The sequence below is a fragment of the Dermacentor albipictus genome, chromosome 1, assembly GCF_038994185.2.
Source record: "Dermacentor albipictus isolate Rhodes 1998 colony chromosome 1, USDA_Dalb.pri_finalv2, whole genome shotgun sequence".
NCBI lineage: Eukaryota > Metazoa > Arthropoda > Arachnida > Ixodida > Ixodidae > Dermacentor > Dermacentor albipictus.
The window spans coordinates 455,537,009-455,553,305 of record NC_091821.1 but is presented as its reverse complement, the minus strand read 5'-3'; the positions used below and the strand labels follow the sequence as shown (position 1 = coordinate 455,553,305).

The following is a 16,297-nucleotide window of genomic DNA, read 5'->3' as shown; positions in this document are numbered from 1 at the left end:
AACTACTTTTACGCCATTAGGCCACTTTGTAACACGAAAGCAACAAAAATAACGCTGCCTTGAAGTCCCCATCAGTTCCCAGCAAGTTGCAAAGCATTAACCATTCGCTACAGAGAGGTTATGATTCATTAGTACCATTAATATTTAAGGCTCCGCCTTACGTATATGGCGAGTGTTGTTGAATCGTTTTATTTGCTTTTCATTTGTCTTCTGGGTATGTGAGCCTCACTTATATAACCGCATGGATACGCTTGTGGCTTTCCCTCCGGTTTTGCCGTTCCTATACCACTCTTGAATTTGTGTCGGTGTGCCAACATTGATCTACGCCAGTCTCAATCAATTCTTCATCGTATTCAACTAGCTTTCTCTGGTGAGCTTTGGCTCCGGAATGCATCTGGGATTGCTTCTTGTCCTTAGGGCTTTACTGAATCACACAGGCACACATTACTGCAGCACCCCGTGGGAAATAACCGACGGATGTAATTCGTCTCTTCGCAACGGACTACTCCGTTGCCAGAAGCGTTAGATGATCCTTGCAGCTGCTCTCTCTGCTCCTTTCTCTGATCAGTTCTAAAGCCAAAACACAGTCGACCACGCTGACTCATAGAAAATGTGGGTGCTCGATATCACGCCATATGTTAAGTTACATATTCAAGCAATGACTGTAGTTTGTAGATCTAAAGAAAAGATAATATTGGTCATGCATCATAACCTTCTATTGAAATGCAGTTCTGATTTCATCCAAGCATGTAGTCGTCACTGGAACTATAGTGCTAAATATTGCAAACCATCTGAAATCACACGTAACCAATATTATCATAACGTATTGTTGGGTTCGTGGCACCAGAGTCCGTATAACCGCCACATATTACTTCGTCATACCAAAATATTCCGTGCACCGGAACAATTAGGTCGAAAGTCCGCCGCATCAGATGTCCTTGAAAGTCTGTTGTAGTCGCAAACGTGCATTACATTATCATGTTAGATGCTCCGCGAAAAACCAAGTAAGACAACAAAAAATCTACCCGAATCAAGGAAACTCTGTCAATCATTGTCGCCTTGGCACCAGTATTTGCGGGGCGCCCGGCAATTGAACGCTTCGCTGAATTCCCTGGACAAGTGCGCTCCTATTTTGCAAGCCCTGGCAGCTCGCTCATCACCGCATGACGTGGCACAGAACCTGTGGAAGAACAGCCTGCTCCTCGTATTAGTGCGCCACTTGGCCTCCTGGTCAACTTTAGCGGGAGAGGGCGCTAATGCTTCCTGCACAGGCGGCCGATGGAGGACAGCAGCCCAGTGAGCGACCTTGAGCGCCCAGATTGCTACAGGCACGAGCAGCACCTCCTCCTCGGTGGCGCTGCGACCAAGCGCGAAGGACGCAGCGTCGTGCAGGCACCGATGGTGCAGCTGGATAGCCTCTCGCAGAACTATATCCTGCTCGACCGAAGCTCTGGTCCGCTGAAGGAGCAGGAGAACTCCGGACGAGCCGTAGTAAAGCCTGTGTGTCACGCAGTGAGGCAAGAAGGGGAGAGTTAGAGCTATCTTAGGCCTATCAAAAAAAAAAGAAACGTGCTACGGTACACAGCAACTGTATCGCTCAAAACCGACAATTTGAGCAATGCGTGGCCCACGTGGAATGGGTGAAAAGAAAGCAAAAATTTTACCACCACCTGAATAGAGCACGAAGCTAAGAAGGAAATGCTCATGGGTTCATATTGTGACTTTAGTCAAGCTCGCCTACTATGAAAGCCTATACATAGAAATTGCCCTTATCACGAACGAATAATTCTGCCCAGATACTACTGTGATGTGCGCGGTGCGCTACCTCTAGAACGAAGTGACCTACCTGTATTACAAAAATTATGCGTCGCTCTGCTTACGCAACCACCAGAGAGAGAGAGAGAGAGCAACCAGAGACCAGCAGAGCTGGGGAAGGCCAGTAAATTAGTGCCACCCCACACACAAGACACACGAGCGCCGACAATGCCTCGCCTACGGCGTCCACCAAAAGCGTCTACTACGGCGTCCGCGATTCGTGTGACGAACGCCGTAGTAGACGCCGTGGTTGTCCCTACTCTGTACGGAGCGACGGGTTAGGAGGTTTTCGAGACACCCTAGCACGCCTCGAAGAACGCCCCTACTCCCTCGCCGGAATTTCCTTGCCTCGCTCGCCACAGGAAAGTGCACGCATCCGCTTCGCGTTTCTCGCTCGCGTGCGCGCCGCTCCTTCTGCCCTGCTAGGGTCCACCCACCCTCGCCGCGTCGCTATGCTGCGCGATGCTAGTTTTTTTTCTGCGTTCACTCTCTGTCAGCTCTATATCCCCCAACTCGGCGAAGCTACCCACGTAAAGAGGAACCCAGGGAGGCTCGAACTACTATGAAACATTACTGAAGTACTTATAAAGGCGTTCGACTGTACGTGGCTTTTGTAGTTTCGCTCTACTTGCAGGTGTATGACAGCTTTCCCTTCGGGTAAGGTTCCTCCAATTTTCTGATTTCCATAAAACTAATTTACTTTCACATGGGAATTCATTAGCCCTAGGCGTTTTTATGTGGTTTCCCCTCCATGTCCTAAGCCGAATGACCCTCTGCTTCACACTTCTTAGAGAAGTGACGTATTTATTACAACGGTGACCAATGGCCACGTGTATTTTCCGTTATCATAAAGTGGAAATCATTTGTTTTGTACGGCAATCCACGCATGCTCTCGCCAACATAAAGAGCAGTATACCTTCACAGGCTGCAGTTTGGACTGTACGTTATGTAAGGCTAGTATGCTAGCCTAAGAAGATATTTATAAGCACAGAAATATGTGTAAATGAATGCGCATGTAAATCAAGCCACGAAACGAATGAAACGGCGCATCTGAAGCAGGCGCATGTTGATATTGTCCCCGTCGTTGCTAACCCGTAATGTTCTCCAACCTCGTATTTCGGAAACTTTTTGGAGACCCGCCCTTACCACAATTGCGTTTCCAGTCGCTTTTTGGGTCATGGATTGCAGCTTCAGTATCCCTGTAAATAATTCGAAAGTATAACAACATATTGCTTCTCCGTGACTCCATTTCGCAATTGTCGCAATAGACAGTTCATACCTTCGAATTACTGCATATGTATCAACTAAAGAGAACTCATAGTTAATAATCTCTCAATAAACAGTTCGCTCAATAAACAGTTCAGTTGTTTCTGGGCGGCCCTCACGCATCCGCGTTTCCTGTCTGTCAGTGGCTGGCGAGATTGTTAGCAAAATCTGGAGCGGAATGAGCAGAAGAAAAAAAAAACTGAAGCGGTTGATACGTACGCCGGCTCGGACACCTGCGGGAGAAACAGGTCCGGGGTCAGAAAAAGTTCGTCAAAAACTTCCTTGGTCTGGAGGCTTGCTCCCCCTCCGCCTTCACCTCTTTTTGCATTGTAGCTGTTGTCCGTGCTTCTCGTGCCTTGCGCTGTGGCCTTTTGTGCCTTGATGACGTTGTGCAGAAAGGTGTCCCTATGACTAGATCCAATGGAGATCTGGGCGTGGTGGTTTGTCGTTTGAGCGTCTTCTTCACCTGTGAGCGACGCAGGCATGCTTTTGAATCGCCATGAAATATTACCGGAAGGGGGATTATTTACCAAGCCGAGGCAACGCCGTAAGGCGTGACTGTAGCTTGAAGGCAGGTTCGCCCCTAATTGATGAATTCACGCAATATGACAGCAAGGATAGAGTATGAGATCTTACTTGTTGCTCTTAACTTGAAAAAAAAAAGAAATGATGAATAAATGAACTTAATGGCGTTGACAAAAGTTCACCGATGGTTACGATACTCCCTAATGCGTTATTTGAGCGCAGCTCTATACCTGTTTTCACTTCGCGATACATTAGTTGGCGCGGACAAACGGTCTCGTGCGGCACGTTGCAAATGGAGTAAGTGCGGCGCGACTGCCTCGCTAATATGGAGATCGCGATTAGCCAGCGCGTGGGTGACGCGTGGGCGCGATTCACAGCAGCCGCCGCCGAAAGACCGCCCAGGCGACGAGTGCTACTGGGGCGCCATCTCGCAGCCATTGTCGCCGCAGTACGCTTTTCTTCTCACGTTTTCGTCACACCCTCCTCCGCTTTATGCCTCGTGGTTGCGCTGCACCCTCCTTTCCGTCCTTTTTTTCGCATCTTTCACTCCCGCTGCTCTGCACGTTCGCTTTCAACATTCGCTGTGCTTCTTCGTACGATTATGCCGGGATACGACGCCGACGCACACCGGTGTTCGCCGCAGGAACGGGCTCCAAAGAGTTTCGCTCTACAACACGCGGAAGGTGGGACCTGGAATACACGTCTTCGAATTACACGTACAATGCTATTACCAAGTGAGCTACCGCGGCGCCGTTATGGCATCCACTTTCTGATATACTTATGTTTACCTATTAGAGCTAACCAAGCGAGTTCAAGTAGTAACCCTGGGAGTTCATCCCGCCAAGGCCATGAGTGGTGGCACTGGCTAACACTCCTAGGTGTTTCTGCACTGAAAACAAAGGTACATGTTCGCAGCAGTGCGTACTATTGTTAACAGTTCAGTTGCAAGCTTGAGCCAAGTACGCGCGCTGCCGAATGGGACGCAATATTTTCGTGTTGCTGAGAGACTAGAGTACGCAAAGCGAACTAGCCCCCCAATTCAAAGCTGCAGCCGCTCACATGGCGCCAGCCGAGACAACGCACATGATAGTACTATACACACTGATCCTGAGTTAATGAAGGTACTGGCTTTCCCCAGCGGGTAGCGTGCTTCTGCGGCAAAGTAGAACTCTCATTTATCACTACCTAACAATTCAACTCTACCTTTCCGACGTTTGCTCCTTCTGCACTCAACAGAATGCGCGCCTGCGAGGTGTATTGCGCCAGAATAAAGGCTTGAAGTGAACGTACACTACCTTGATGTTTTGAATTGCTTCCTACTTCTTTAAGGTGGCTCCAATCGTTCAAAAGGCACAGTTTGTCTGCACGCTCTACCTTGACGAGAATCGGTAGTGCCTAGTTGCACCCGCAGCGCCTAAATATAGATCCGCTGTTGGTGCAGGTGAGACAGTCTGTGAATACACATTTTTTTTTTACTTCAAGCAGAAACAGCAATTTTCCCAGCTTAACTGATTTCTCTACGAGGATAGCAACACGCGGTAATACACTGAAAATCGCGCTTCGTCTTTTAGTGCAGAACAGGACAGGTGACAAAGCGAAAAACGACAGGCACAGGCGCTAGCGGCACAAGACAGAGTGCGTGTGCTGATCGCATTGCACTCGGTAGTCCGTCCCATTCAGTGCTATAAATGTAAGCGTTATGTAGTACGACCTAACTGGAATCAAAGCTTTCCTTAAATAGTCATCCTCATGCGCAAGGACAACAGACCCCTTTCTAGTAATAGCCTGAAGTTCTCGTTTGAGCTGTCCCTTTCTTTACGTGATTTTTTTTGTGTGCACATAAGAGCAACTGCGTGTTAAAGGGACACTAAAGGTTACCAGAAACTCAAGTTAAAGTGGTAGAGCAATGTTCTAGAATATCTAAGGCGTCAATTTAATTGCGAACAGAGCTTTTGGAACCGAGAAATTGAGGTAAATGCATGACACGATTTGAGACCCCGCAGCGACATTCCGGTACTAGCCCGATGACGAAAGGATGCGATGCGATGCGATGCGATAACTTTATTTGGAATCCGGCGATTGAGAGGCCCGGGCCTGGGGCTGCCTAGATGGCCACTGGGAGCTGCTGCTCCTGTGTGGCTTCCTTGGCTCGCTGGACGGCCCAAAGTTGGTCTTGGAGTTCTGAGCTGAGCAGAACGGCCGACCACCGCGCCCGTAGATTTTCTGGGGAGACTGCGATTTTATTTTGATATAAAAAACTCCTCATAATTTGTGTTACTAATACTCAACTACTCGTATTAAAAATATCATTTCATTCAATTATAAGACGGAATAAAATGCTTCTTGTCTACGTCTATTCGATTCTAAGAAAAAATAACATTTTGACGTTACCCTTCAGTAATATGGGTGTTCGAAAGGTTTTGTTTTTGCTCGACTCTGCGCGCTCGACTCTGCGCTGCGCACGCTTTGGAGTTTCAGTACTTTCGTTATCGCGTCGTGCTGTGAGGGTTCTGCTGGCTCGCGAAACTTTCATTTGGAACAAGCAGCGAGAATGCCACGTCCATGTGATGTCGTGGGAAGCCCTCTTTGCTTTCCCGCTCCGGAGAGCCAGTGTCGAGGCCGCCGTCGTAGTACGCAAGGACGCCGGCAGTGCGAGCCCTCAGCAGCAGGTCGCACTCGTCGGTGCTCAACTCGCTGAAGTTGAGCCCACCATCGCGAGCCAATCTGTCGGTGTCAGGGTCCATTGCGACTAGCGTCGAAGTTTGCGTCGTAGAATGAAGTACCAGCTTATGGGCGTCTTGCGCTGGAGTTTGAGGTATAGTAGCGGCGCCTGGTGGCGGTGCGGGAAACGACATCTGGGTCATGCCAGCTTGGGTCGTATTGAGCCCTGGCTGTGGCGAAGCACGTTTCTAGACCGAGTTTTGCGTCGATTCGCACTTTTTTATGCTCTGTTGCGAGTGCGAAAAGGCTCACAGACCACGCCGACCATGCTGCGAGCTCGCCGCAGCCTATAGTTTAACGAAAACGGACTCTCCGTGTGCCGTGGGACGTAATGTGGGACGTAATTCGTTTCTCCTTCCGCTAGCCACCATACTCCCGCTTTCGCTCCGCTGTCGGCTCTGTCTTGGCTCTGTTTCTGGCCGCGCATTTGCGTTTTGCGCAGAAAAGCCGTAGCGCCGTCTGCGGACGTCGTTCTACTCATCGATGGCGCAACGTCACTATGAGACCATGATGTCAGTACTCCTCGATCGGAGGGCGGGCGATTCGAACTGCGCTAGAGGTACGCGGACGCTTCAGAACGCATTTTCTCTTAAAATAAGTCTCTCCTTGGCACGAAACAAGCGTTTCGAGGTTTCTGTGATGGTATTTCAACAGTCCACGTTGACTTAATAGTAACCTTTAGTGTCCCTTTAAACTACAATTTCCGGTAATTCTTCCGCTAAGTGATGCTCCATCATTGTCTGTAAAACGATGGAGGGTTCGTTACTTCTGCGCGTAACAAGTACTAATGCTTTGCAGAAAGCATCACTATTTGGCATTCCGAAATTATACTGAGAAGAAAAGTAGCACTTACCAGTTGCGATTGCGTCAAGTCGAATAGGCTCATAGCCGGGGGTTGTAACATTCAGTCGGTCCGCTAAGCTGGGTAAATTGCGCGCAGCCTCCTCCAGCCGTTCCATCATGACATTGAAAGCGCGGATACTCTCTTCGCTTACTACCTTCGTCTTCAGCCAGACCAAATACGGCTTCGAGAACAGGCTTGCCGTGAAGCGCAGACAGTTGGAGGCCCTTTCCGTCGGGTTGTATGACTGACGGCGAGCCACGTAGGCGTAGTTCTTCACGTGAGCGTACATGACGGCTAAGGAATAGATGCGAGCATCCGCGACGCTTACGCGGCGCAGGTAGCTGAGCATCGCGCCTATGCACGTTTCGCCACGAATGGTGACGTTGCTTTCGGGCGTGTAAACTGGCTCTGTTTTCTCGCCCCGGAGACTTTTCAAGGCCTCCAACCAGTCTCCTCCGGGGAACGGCGCCTTCAAGTCTTTGATCATCACGAACGAGCCGTCAGAAGCGTTGCACGGGGCGCGCAACTTGTCGAGAGTCTCGTCAACTTTCCCCATTAACGCGACGCGGCGCTGGTCTTCGGAGTGCCATCGCGCAAAGGTGTCGTCTAGGAAGCCTTCCACGTAGCCCTGCGGAAGCGTAGATGCGAGGGTGGCGCCGACGCCGATGCTGACGTCCGCATGGCCACTCGCGGACGACGTGGTCACAGTGGCACTGACGAGCGACGGCAAGCTCGTGGCAACGCTCTCGGCGAGGGCTAGTGCGAAGACGTCTTGGAAAGTAGCCACGTGCGTCGAAGACTCGTTGATCCCCATCTCCAACAAGACTGCCTCAATGGTTGGCTCTGTCGTTTGACCCCCTTGGCGGGGGCGAGCGAAATCGTGGCAATTGTGATAGAAGAGCGCCATGTTGTGCTCCTCGTGATCCAGGAGCGCAGGGCTTTTGGCCAGTTCGTCGAGCGCCCGGTGAAGCATGAGCGTGTGGTTGACGAAATTCTCCTTCGCGTAGCTAAAGCCCTTGTGCCCTTCGCTCCGGGATTCTTCCCAGCGGCCGCACACATACCGGTAGAAGTCATCGCACGGGTTCACGTAGGGGTCCGTCGACAGCATAAGCCGATCGATGGCCGACCTGCATGCCTCGTTGTCGCAGAAGCGACGGAAGGCATCCGCGTGCGGTCCTTCATAACTGCCTAGCTTTGTGTCGCGCCGTGTTGTCAGGAAGCTGGCGAGAAGGACCACAGCGCTGATGAGCACGAGAATAAGACAGACGAGGCAGACATACAGGGACCCAGAGGACGCTCTCTGTAGCAGCTTGCTGAATCCGGACGAGAACCCTGCATGTAAGACATTTGGTCGCCGTTGTATAACGCTGCAATCGTTTTTTTTTTCCTATTCTATAGAGGTGGACGAGTAACAACTTCAAATGCGAATCGATTCTGAATAAGACGTGTCGAACACGGAATGCAATATCCAATAATCAAGCGCACGTACACATATTTACAACATGAATATTTATTGCTGTGTAATTAGGTTCCATTCATTTATTGAGTGGTACAACAGCATCAATCACAGCTAACAGTCAGTGGCAAAGTATCAATGTTAAATAAAGCGTCTCTTATTAGCATTTCGAGAACTAGAATCACCTCTCAATAACAAAAAAGGGTGATTGCAGACAACGTTTCTAAGCAAAAGTGGCGTTTGTTTGACTAGATTTAGGAAACCCCTGAATAAATTCTTATCGAAGTAGTAGCAGAACTCGCTAAAAAAAGCTTCCCGCATCTTTGTAAAGCATTTGTAAAAACGTCCATTGCAAGGAAAATGTCATATGTTATAGCATATGTAACTCATAAAATAGATACATGACTAGTCTGCCAAAAAATTTCACCGACGATTACGATACCCCTCTATGCCAATTTTGAGCGCAGCTGCTTGGGTGTTTTGAATTCGCTATCTGTTGCGGCAAAGAATTTGATTCTCAACTACCGGGTGCTCTAGGCGGCGGCACTGAGCCTATGGTCAGGCAGTTCGTTCAGCAGCAGCGGCAGACAAAGCATTTCTACCGGTTGCGTCGCTCATTGTTCAGAAAGAAATCGTGACACATAAACGCGTGGCTTATGCGGAGTATAAAGTCCCTCGATAATTTGAAAGTACCGCCACTCTATGAACTCTGCCGCCGCCACGCGAGATCCTTTCCCTTACGGATTACGGTTGATGGAGGGGAATTAAGGCTTTATAAATCTTTCGCATTTGCGTCTTTTAGGCGATACCTAAGGTGACCTTGGATTTTTGGAATTTGCTTTGTACTGCACTTCCAGCCACGCATGAGTGGTCGACTATAATTATTTGGATTTCTCGGATGCAGGCCATGTGCAGGGGGTGTTCACATGACTGCGCACGCTTGCTGTTTATATCGACATCTAGGCGGAGGCCGAAAATCATCGCTTCGATAGGGAATGTTTTAAAACCGCATTTTCGCGATTTTCTTCTGTGGGGGAGCATTGTCCATTGAGTTAACACGAGCCGAAATAATTGCATCAATGCGCTTTAATTACGAAGGTTGAGCAATCAATCATGATTGCGGTGGTGGAGACGTAGTAATACAGAGAATACTCTGCAAGCAATAATGTTTAGCACTGCCGCGTATTTGACCCTTATCCACCCTAATACACCTTCATCGACCTTAATACTCCTTAATCAATTATATTTTCCTTCATCCACCTTAATCCACCATAATCTGCTTTAATGCACTGGAATTCGCCTGCATACACCTTAATGCTCCTTAATACACCTCAATTCTTCGTAATAGAATAACTAATCAATCATTAATTTATTTAATAATCAGTGATCATCTCTTATACAAAGCTGCACATGATTTGGTTCGCTTCCTGCCTTCCTTGAGTCACGTGATATTTTCTATACCTCACAACGCAACGTTAATGCAGAGATCTAACACTTTCGCTTAATGAGCCACACGCAGATGAATTTGTCACAGGCCATACTAGATCAAACGCGCAAAGTAAAGCAGTTCATGTGGCTGAAAAGTTGCCTGGAGTATATAATTCGCCTCAAAGTTCCTTTTATATCGCTATACCCCGTTCATACGGCTCTAAGAAAAAAACTAACCTCGTCATGAACGTTGCCTTCAGCATTATCGATGTTGTTATCAGCATTTCTCAAAATTTTCGGCACCCCTATTGCGCGCAACTGGCCCAATATAACGCGCCTCCATAGAGTGCTGCGGCCCGTCCGCGGGAGCTCAGGAGCAAAAGTGCGCCGTGAGCAGCACACGCGGCTGGCGGGCGAGAAGAATCGAGGAGGAAAGCACCGCGAGTAGGAGAGTGTCGCGAGTTTAAAATTATCGAGGGGTTTTAGCTGAGTGCATTCTCTAGCTGCAGTGGTGCCGCAGGTGAAATAGCGAATGCGCAATGGGTCCGAAGCTCACGTCAGCGCTTTGTATCCGCACTTCCAGCATGGATGGTCACCGCCGGCACTCCGTTCCCTGCTCACGCTTTCACAGTATCCTCCTCCGCTTTACGCCTCATGGTTCGGCTGCACCCTCCTCGCTGCTTTTCTTCTCGCGCCTCTTTGCTATCGCCGCTCTTTTTATCCGCCCATTCCCCTCTGTGCGCCGCGTTCGCTCCCATCTTTCGTTGTGCTAGTGCGCTCAGCTACGCCGACGCTCGCCGCAGGAACGGGCACCTAAGAGCTGCGCTCTATAACATTAACTGGCAGACTACAAGCGAAAATCACAGGCGCTAATGTGGGCTTCTGCCATGAAACCGAAAATAATTTTGCATTTTCGACTTTTTTCTGGATTGTTTCAAAAACGTTTCTCGTTGTCTCACTTCTTATAATTTGCGATGCCTTGCTCGGCAGACGAAGCAAAAAAACCAGACATAACATTCCGCTGTTGGAAAATAATTGGTTAGCTCAAGTATCCCGAATGGTTTCTTTTCGAATACGAATACAAATAGTCAGTGCGTAATATTGAATTCATATTCGAAATTTTGAATTATTCGCCAACACCTAGCACTCTCTTTTCAGCATGCAAGCTTGCTCTATGAATTATTCGCCAACACCTAGCACTCTCTTTTGAGCATGCAAGCTTGCTCTAGTGACTAACGGTGGATTTAAGTAAGTAATTCAGGGAAAATGAGACATCCACCCAATCGCAGCAAATGCTACAAAGGAAATCCATACAGGTTCCTCGAAAGCAAAGCCTCGCAGTTGAAGAAAAATAATTGTTCGCAATAGTTCTGCGGAAACCCGCAAGTTGGAGAGAAGTACTTTACTCAACCTTGCGGCTTTCCGCAGAACCATTACCTCAAACTTTTGTCTTTGCTTTGAATTGCTGACAACATTCGACTTCTCGGCGCCATCTGCTAGCTGCCTGGTTAGCTCAGGTGGTAGAGCGGCTCTGCCGCAAAAGCGGTGGTCCCGGGTTTGATTCCAGGACCAGAACAAAGTTTCCTTGAACTTCGTGGCTTTTCTTTCGAGGAACCCGTGTGGGTTTCATTTGTATCAATTGCTGCGATTGGGTGGATGTATCATTTTCCCTTAATTAATGATGCACTATTATCGTGTATTCCTTTAATACATTATTATCTTGTAATCTTAGTGTCTGCATTCTCAAATACTTCTTGCCCGTGTATCTTAAAATTAAATTATGGGGTTTTACGTGCCAAAACCATTTTCTGATTATGAGGCACGCCGTGTATTTTGTGTCGTATCATGATCCAAATGCAAAGTTGCTTGGACCAGCCCTGGGATATACGCAATTGTAAACTGTGCTGAACATGAAATGATGTTATGAAAAGTGGGCCTATCCTCCCGCACAATCTGGCCCGCGTCCTAAAATCAGATTGGCTTCCATACTTTTACGATTAAGCTGGTCACCTTCTCTAAGGGCAATGGTGCAAACATCAAAAGATCCCTGCAACCGCAGCTTGTCCGTAAGGGGATGGTGAACGGCGGCAGACTCCTGAAATTCTGCAAGCAAATCTGATTTGGGAGTTCAACAAAACACTGGTAGGCTAGTTAGTATTGCGTGTTAATAGTTTTTAGCGCAAAGAAACGCACGACGCGATAGCGCTGCTTGTCGTGCCGTTTCTTGTGCCGCGCGCTTTATTGCTCTACAAGCTATTAACATGACTTTAGGACTCGGTCCAGATTGTGTGAGCACTCCATGAGTGCTTCTCAGTGATAAAGAGATTGACTTTTTGAAATGCTCACTTGCTGCTGTCACATGCTGTCCTTTAAATTTATATTAGCCGCTGTTTTTACGAATAAAGTTTGTGGAAGCTATGTCTGCCCTTCTATTCTCACGTACTTGCGCTATTCGGAATTCTTTACCATGGTATACAAACAGGCCCAAACTTCTGCGGTAGTGATCTCAGAATGTTTTTGTCATACTGGGACATGATTAAGACCTCTATCATCCCTTCACCATGAGTGAAATCAGACAAGGACTCTCGTCATTCAATCTTTCAAATCTCTCTGATGTTCGGTGGAATCCAGGCCACATTGCAGGAGTTTCTCAAGGAAAGCCATCCGACACTTTAGCAGGCTGTGCCAAATGTACTGAGTATGCGCCGCATTTCAATAAACGTCTTTCAGTGTCTGCGCTTTAGCGAGCTGCGCCATGAATGCACTGGATATGTGGTACTCTTCAGCGAACTCGCGAAGTTGGGTCATTGTGCATGTGCTTGACACTGGATGTGCGGCAAGCGAAGGAAGAATTCGCAGCGTTCGCATGCACCAGCGCGCATGCTTCTCGTCTCTGAGGCAACGCGCGGACTTCTGGGTAGTGCCACTAGATGGCGCAGTGTGTCCAGAAAGAAGCGCAAGAAAGGAGCCTAGCTTTCGCATGACGAGTTTCGCAGCATTGATATGCGCCTGGATGCCATGTATTTTGGAGGCAACGCTTGAGCTTCCCGGTGGGGATGCTAGTTGGAACCGAGTCCTCTTAGGGAGGCGTGAACGAGAAGTCTCGCTGCAATACACGCCTTATGCATAACTCGTTTTATTTATTATATGGTTCTTTTGGCATGAGACGAGATATGGCCAAAGAGCGCCATGACATGTGGTGATGGTTCCTGAAAATTATGAGTGGATTGGACAGTTAGTTGCTAATGGAAGATCTACCGTGGCTGTATAAGAGCCTGGAAGCAATTCGCTGTAAATTGCGTAAAAATATTTCAGTACCAAAAGCATGACAATGACTAATGATTTGTGCTTGACGATAAGGGTTCCGTTAAGAAGTGATGACATACGAAAACGTGTGCAGTAGCACTACTGCCTCAAGCGGTCCTTGAAGTCAAGGGCTGAGAGGCACGTGCTGTGAAAAGATTTTGCACTGTAGCTGTAGCCTGCAAGGCGAGGCTGCGCTACAGATAACCTGGCCAGATTATTTGCAAGGTGCTCACATTTGCTAAAACTTTAAAACTATTATAAAATGAAAAATCGGCTAATGGTTCAGAAATAATTCTGGGTACAGAGGAATGACGTAATGATATTCGGGATAAAAGTACTTTTTACCTTGGACCTCTATTTCAGGACACTGTATAAGAACATGGAGGACTGTAAGGTTGTCGCCACACCTATCAAATGTCGGAGGATCACTGCCAGTAATACGTTAAAAGTGTGTCCCACAGCTATGTCTTATCTTTAAACTGGTAAGAAGCACTTCCTTGTGTCTTGTTGTTTTCTCTGATATCCATTGCCATATTCTGGGTTCGATCATATGCAGTTTATTTGAAACTTTGGTATCCCAATGTCTTTGCCGATATTTACGCAACTCATGGCGCCGGAAAGGCTTTAGGCCTGTGTGTGGGATAGCTAAGTTTGTGTCTGTATATCCAAAAATTACTGACGTGGCACTTTCGTTGCAGCTACGTTCCTTTTTATGCCTATTTTTTCCGGGTGCCCAGCACGCTATGATTACTTGCTTGTCCATATAAGCTGAGCATAACAAGCTGTACAGTTCGGTAAAAACTAGATTTTTGTGTTTCCATGGATTCACTAGAGCTGTAACTACGCTCAATGATTGTATGAACACAATTGGTTTCGCTAGATTGAATACCTTAATATATTTAACTGGGGATAGGATTGCGTGTGCTTCGGCTGTGGAAATTATGGTATGTGGACTTAGTCCACCGGACACTGAAGCAGACGATTCCAAAGCTGCGTAAGCGGCACCAGTAAGAAAGCTAACCGTTCGTGTAAAATTATGGACTTGAGTATTTCGCTTGAAGTTCGAGGAAGTGCAATTGTATATGACCCTCAAGTGCGCGCTTGGAAATCTTTGTAAAAGAGATTTCGCACTCAGTAGTCTCGCGCTCTCAACACGGTGAAAGGCGACTGGGAGCCATTTGGACGTTCTCTTGAAGTAGTACGCTTGTTTTTACGGCCAAAGCTTCCAAACGCATGGGCAAAGGAGTCTTGACTGACGGACGGCTTCGATAAAGCCTGTCAGCCGATATGTCACTCACACTGGTGTGATGGATGTTCTACATCTGTATTTTCCTTCAGGGAGCAAGATAGGCTTACATAGGCTGTTTGGATATGCAGGGACCATTGATCCGACTTAACATACAGGCTTTCTACAGGGCGAGGTCTGAAGACGCCTGTACCAAGTCGTATACCGATATGTTGAATGATGTGTAACATCTATAAAGCACTAGGTGTTGCAAAGTTATAATCTATGGCTCCGCAGTCAAGGCGTCACCGTATAAGGGTATTCCCGATGATGTGCGTGACAGGTCCTTCAACTGGTTCATAGTCTTGAGGCAGTTTCCTTTAAGATACTTCAGCGCCCCCCACCGAGCCCAACCCGGGGACGCTGCAAGACACTCAAAAAACGCAGACGTCAGCCTTACTTAGCTACTATAACCTATAACCTACTATAGCCTGCTGTAACCTAATATATAACCTACTATAACGTACTATAACCCAATACAGTATATATTACACGCGGATAACCCTTATCCACCGGAACACGGAAGGTATTGTAAGAGAATAGAAGAAAAATAAAAAACAGGGCGAGAGAAAGAAGATTCAAGAAGGGGATAGGAAAAGGCGACTGCCAATTTCCCCCAGGCTAGTCAGTGCGGAGGTACCGTCTACGTGAAGCAGAGGCCAAAGAGGTGTGTTTTCTCCGCCAGGGGGCCTTAACGGATCAGACACTCAACATCGGCTCACCCCTAGGATCCCCCTTTCCCCGGACACAGCTAAGCCGCTCACGGTTAAACACCGGAGGGACCAACCCTCGTGTACGGATTGTCACAACACACCAAGCGGCTGCTCACGCAGAAGCCTCTGCGGGCACATAAGTCGTTTTGAATGTGGCAATAAATTCATTTCCTATATTGACTCAATGCTAAACGCATCACCCTCGACAGTCACCGTGAGATGGGTGCTGCCAAAATTTTCAGGGTTATTGTGCGAGACATTTCTGAAGATTGGCATGCGTACAGAAATGTCTCTACCCTTCTGCAAAGTATCACTGCATACCTTTGCAAAGCAGCTATTGTTTGAAAGAAGATCACCCCAGCGAATGCGAGGATAAGGTTTTCTTTGATTGTGGATATGATCCCTGCCCGCAACGACAGCATTCTGCCACGGTGGGAATGTAGAGACTCGTGCATCGTGTTTTGCGGCCCGCTGAAGCACCTCAGTTTTCTCATGTTCTTCCATAAGCATGCACCACGGCGCCACCCACAGCCCCCAGTAAACCTTCTGTAGGGTAAATGCCAGGTTTGTCCTTTCACAACAGCACAGCCACATTTGCACTATATGGAGTGACTGGGTATGCAACTATAACAATTTCGTAAATATCTCCAGTTTAATCACGGCAGCCATAAACTTTTAGGACGTCCCATGCTATGCATGGAAAGCCATCTTGGGGCGCTATAACGTAAAACTATTCCAAACTTTTCTATTCCAATTCTGCGATCAGCCCTCCACAATTCGTTAAAAGCTTTTTTCGACCATCCCCACTTCACCTGTCTGTCACGCGACGTCACGAAAACCGCGATACCTCTCCATCTGATATGATGTGTACACACTGATTATGCATGATTTGACCGAGAAGAGAAAAACAGTTAATTCTGATTCGACGCCTTTTCGCA

General features: G+C 47.8%; 2 protein-coding genes across 7 annotated transcripts in view; one reads left to right on the top strand and one right to left on the bottom strand.

Moving 5' to 3' along the window:
• The window catches only part of LOC139054783 (uncharacterized), a 164,328-nt gene that overhangs the window by 63,571 nt on the left and 84,460 nt on the right, over positions 1-16,297 (top strand). The gene's annotated exons all lie outside the window — the stretch shown is intronic.
• The window catches only part of LOC139054782 (uncharacterized), an 80,275-nt gene that overhangs the window by 49,160 nt on the left and 14,818 nt on the right, over positions 1-16,297 (bottom strand). The window contains exons 4-7 of one of the 5 annotated variants that reach the window (XM_070532390.1): positions 7,181-8,503; positions 3,398-3,547; positions 3,301-3,314; positions 1,097-1,498 (exon numbers count right to left, since the gene is read on the bottom strand). In XM_070532390.1, the coding sequence (XP_070388491.1) occupies positions 1,238-1,498; positions 3,301-3,314; positions 3,398-3,547; positions 7,181-8,503 (1,748 nt within the window). In that variant the 3' untranslated portion in view covers positions 1,097-1,237. Of the gene's footprint in view, positions 1-694; positions 1,499-2,961; positions 3,015-3,300; positions 3,548-7,180; positions 8,504-16,297 lie in introns of those variants that run through there. The other 4 variants (XM_070532391.1, XM_070532392.1, XM_070532389.1 and 1 more) reach the window with 4 other exon arrangements.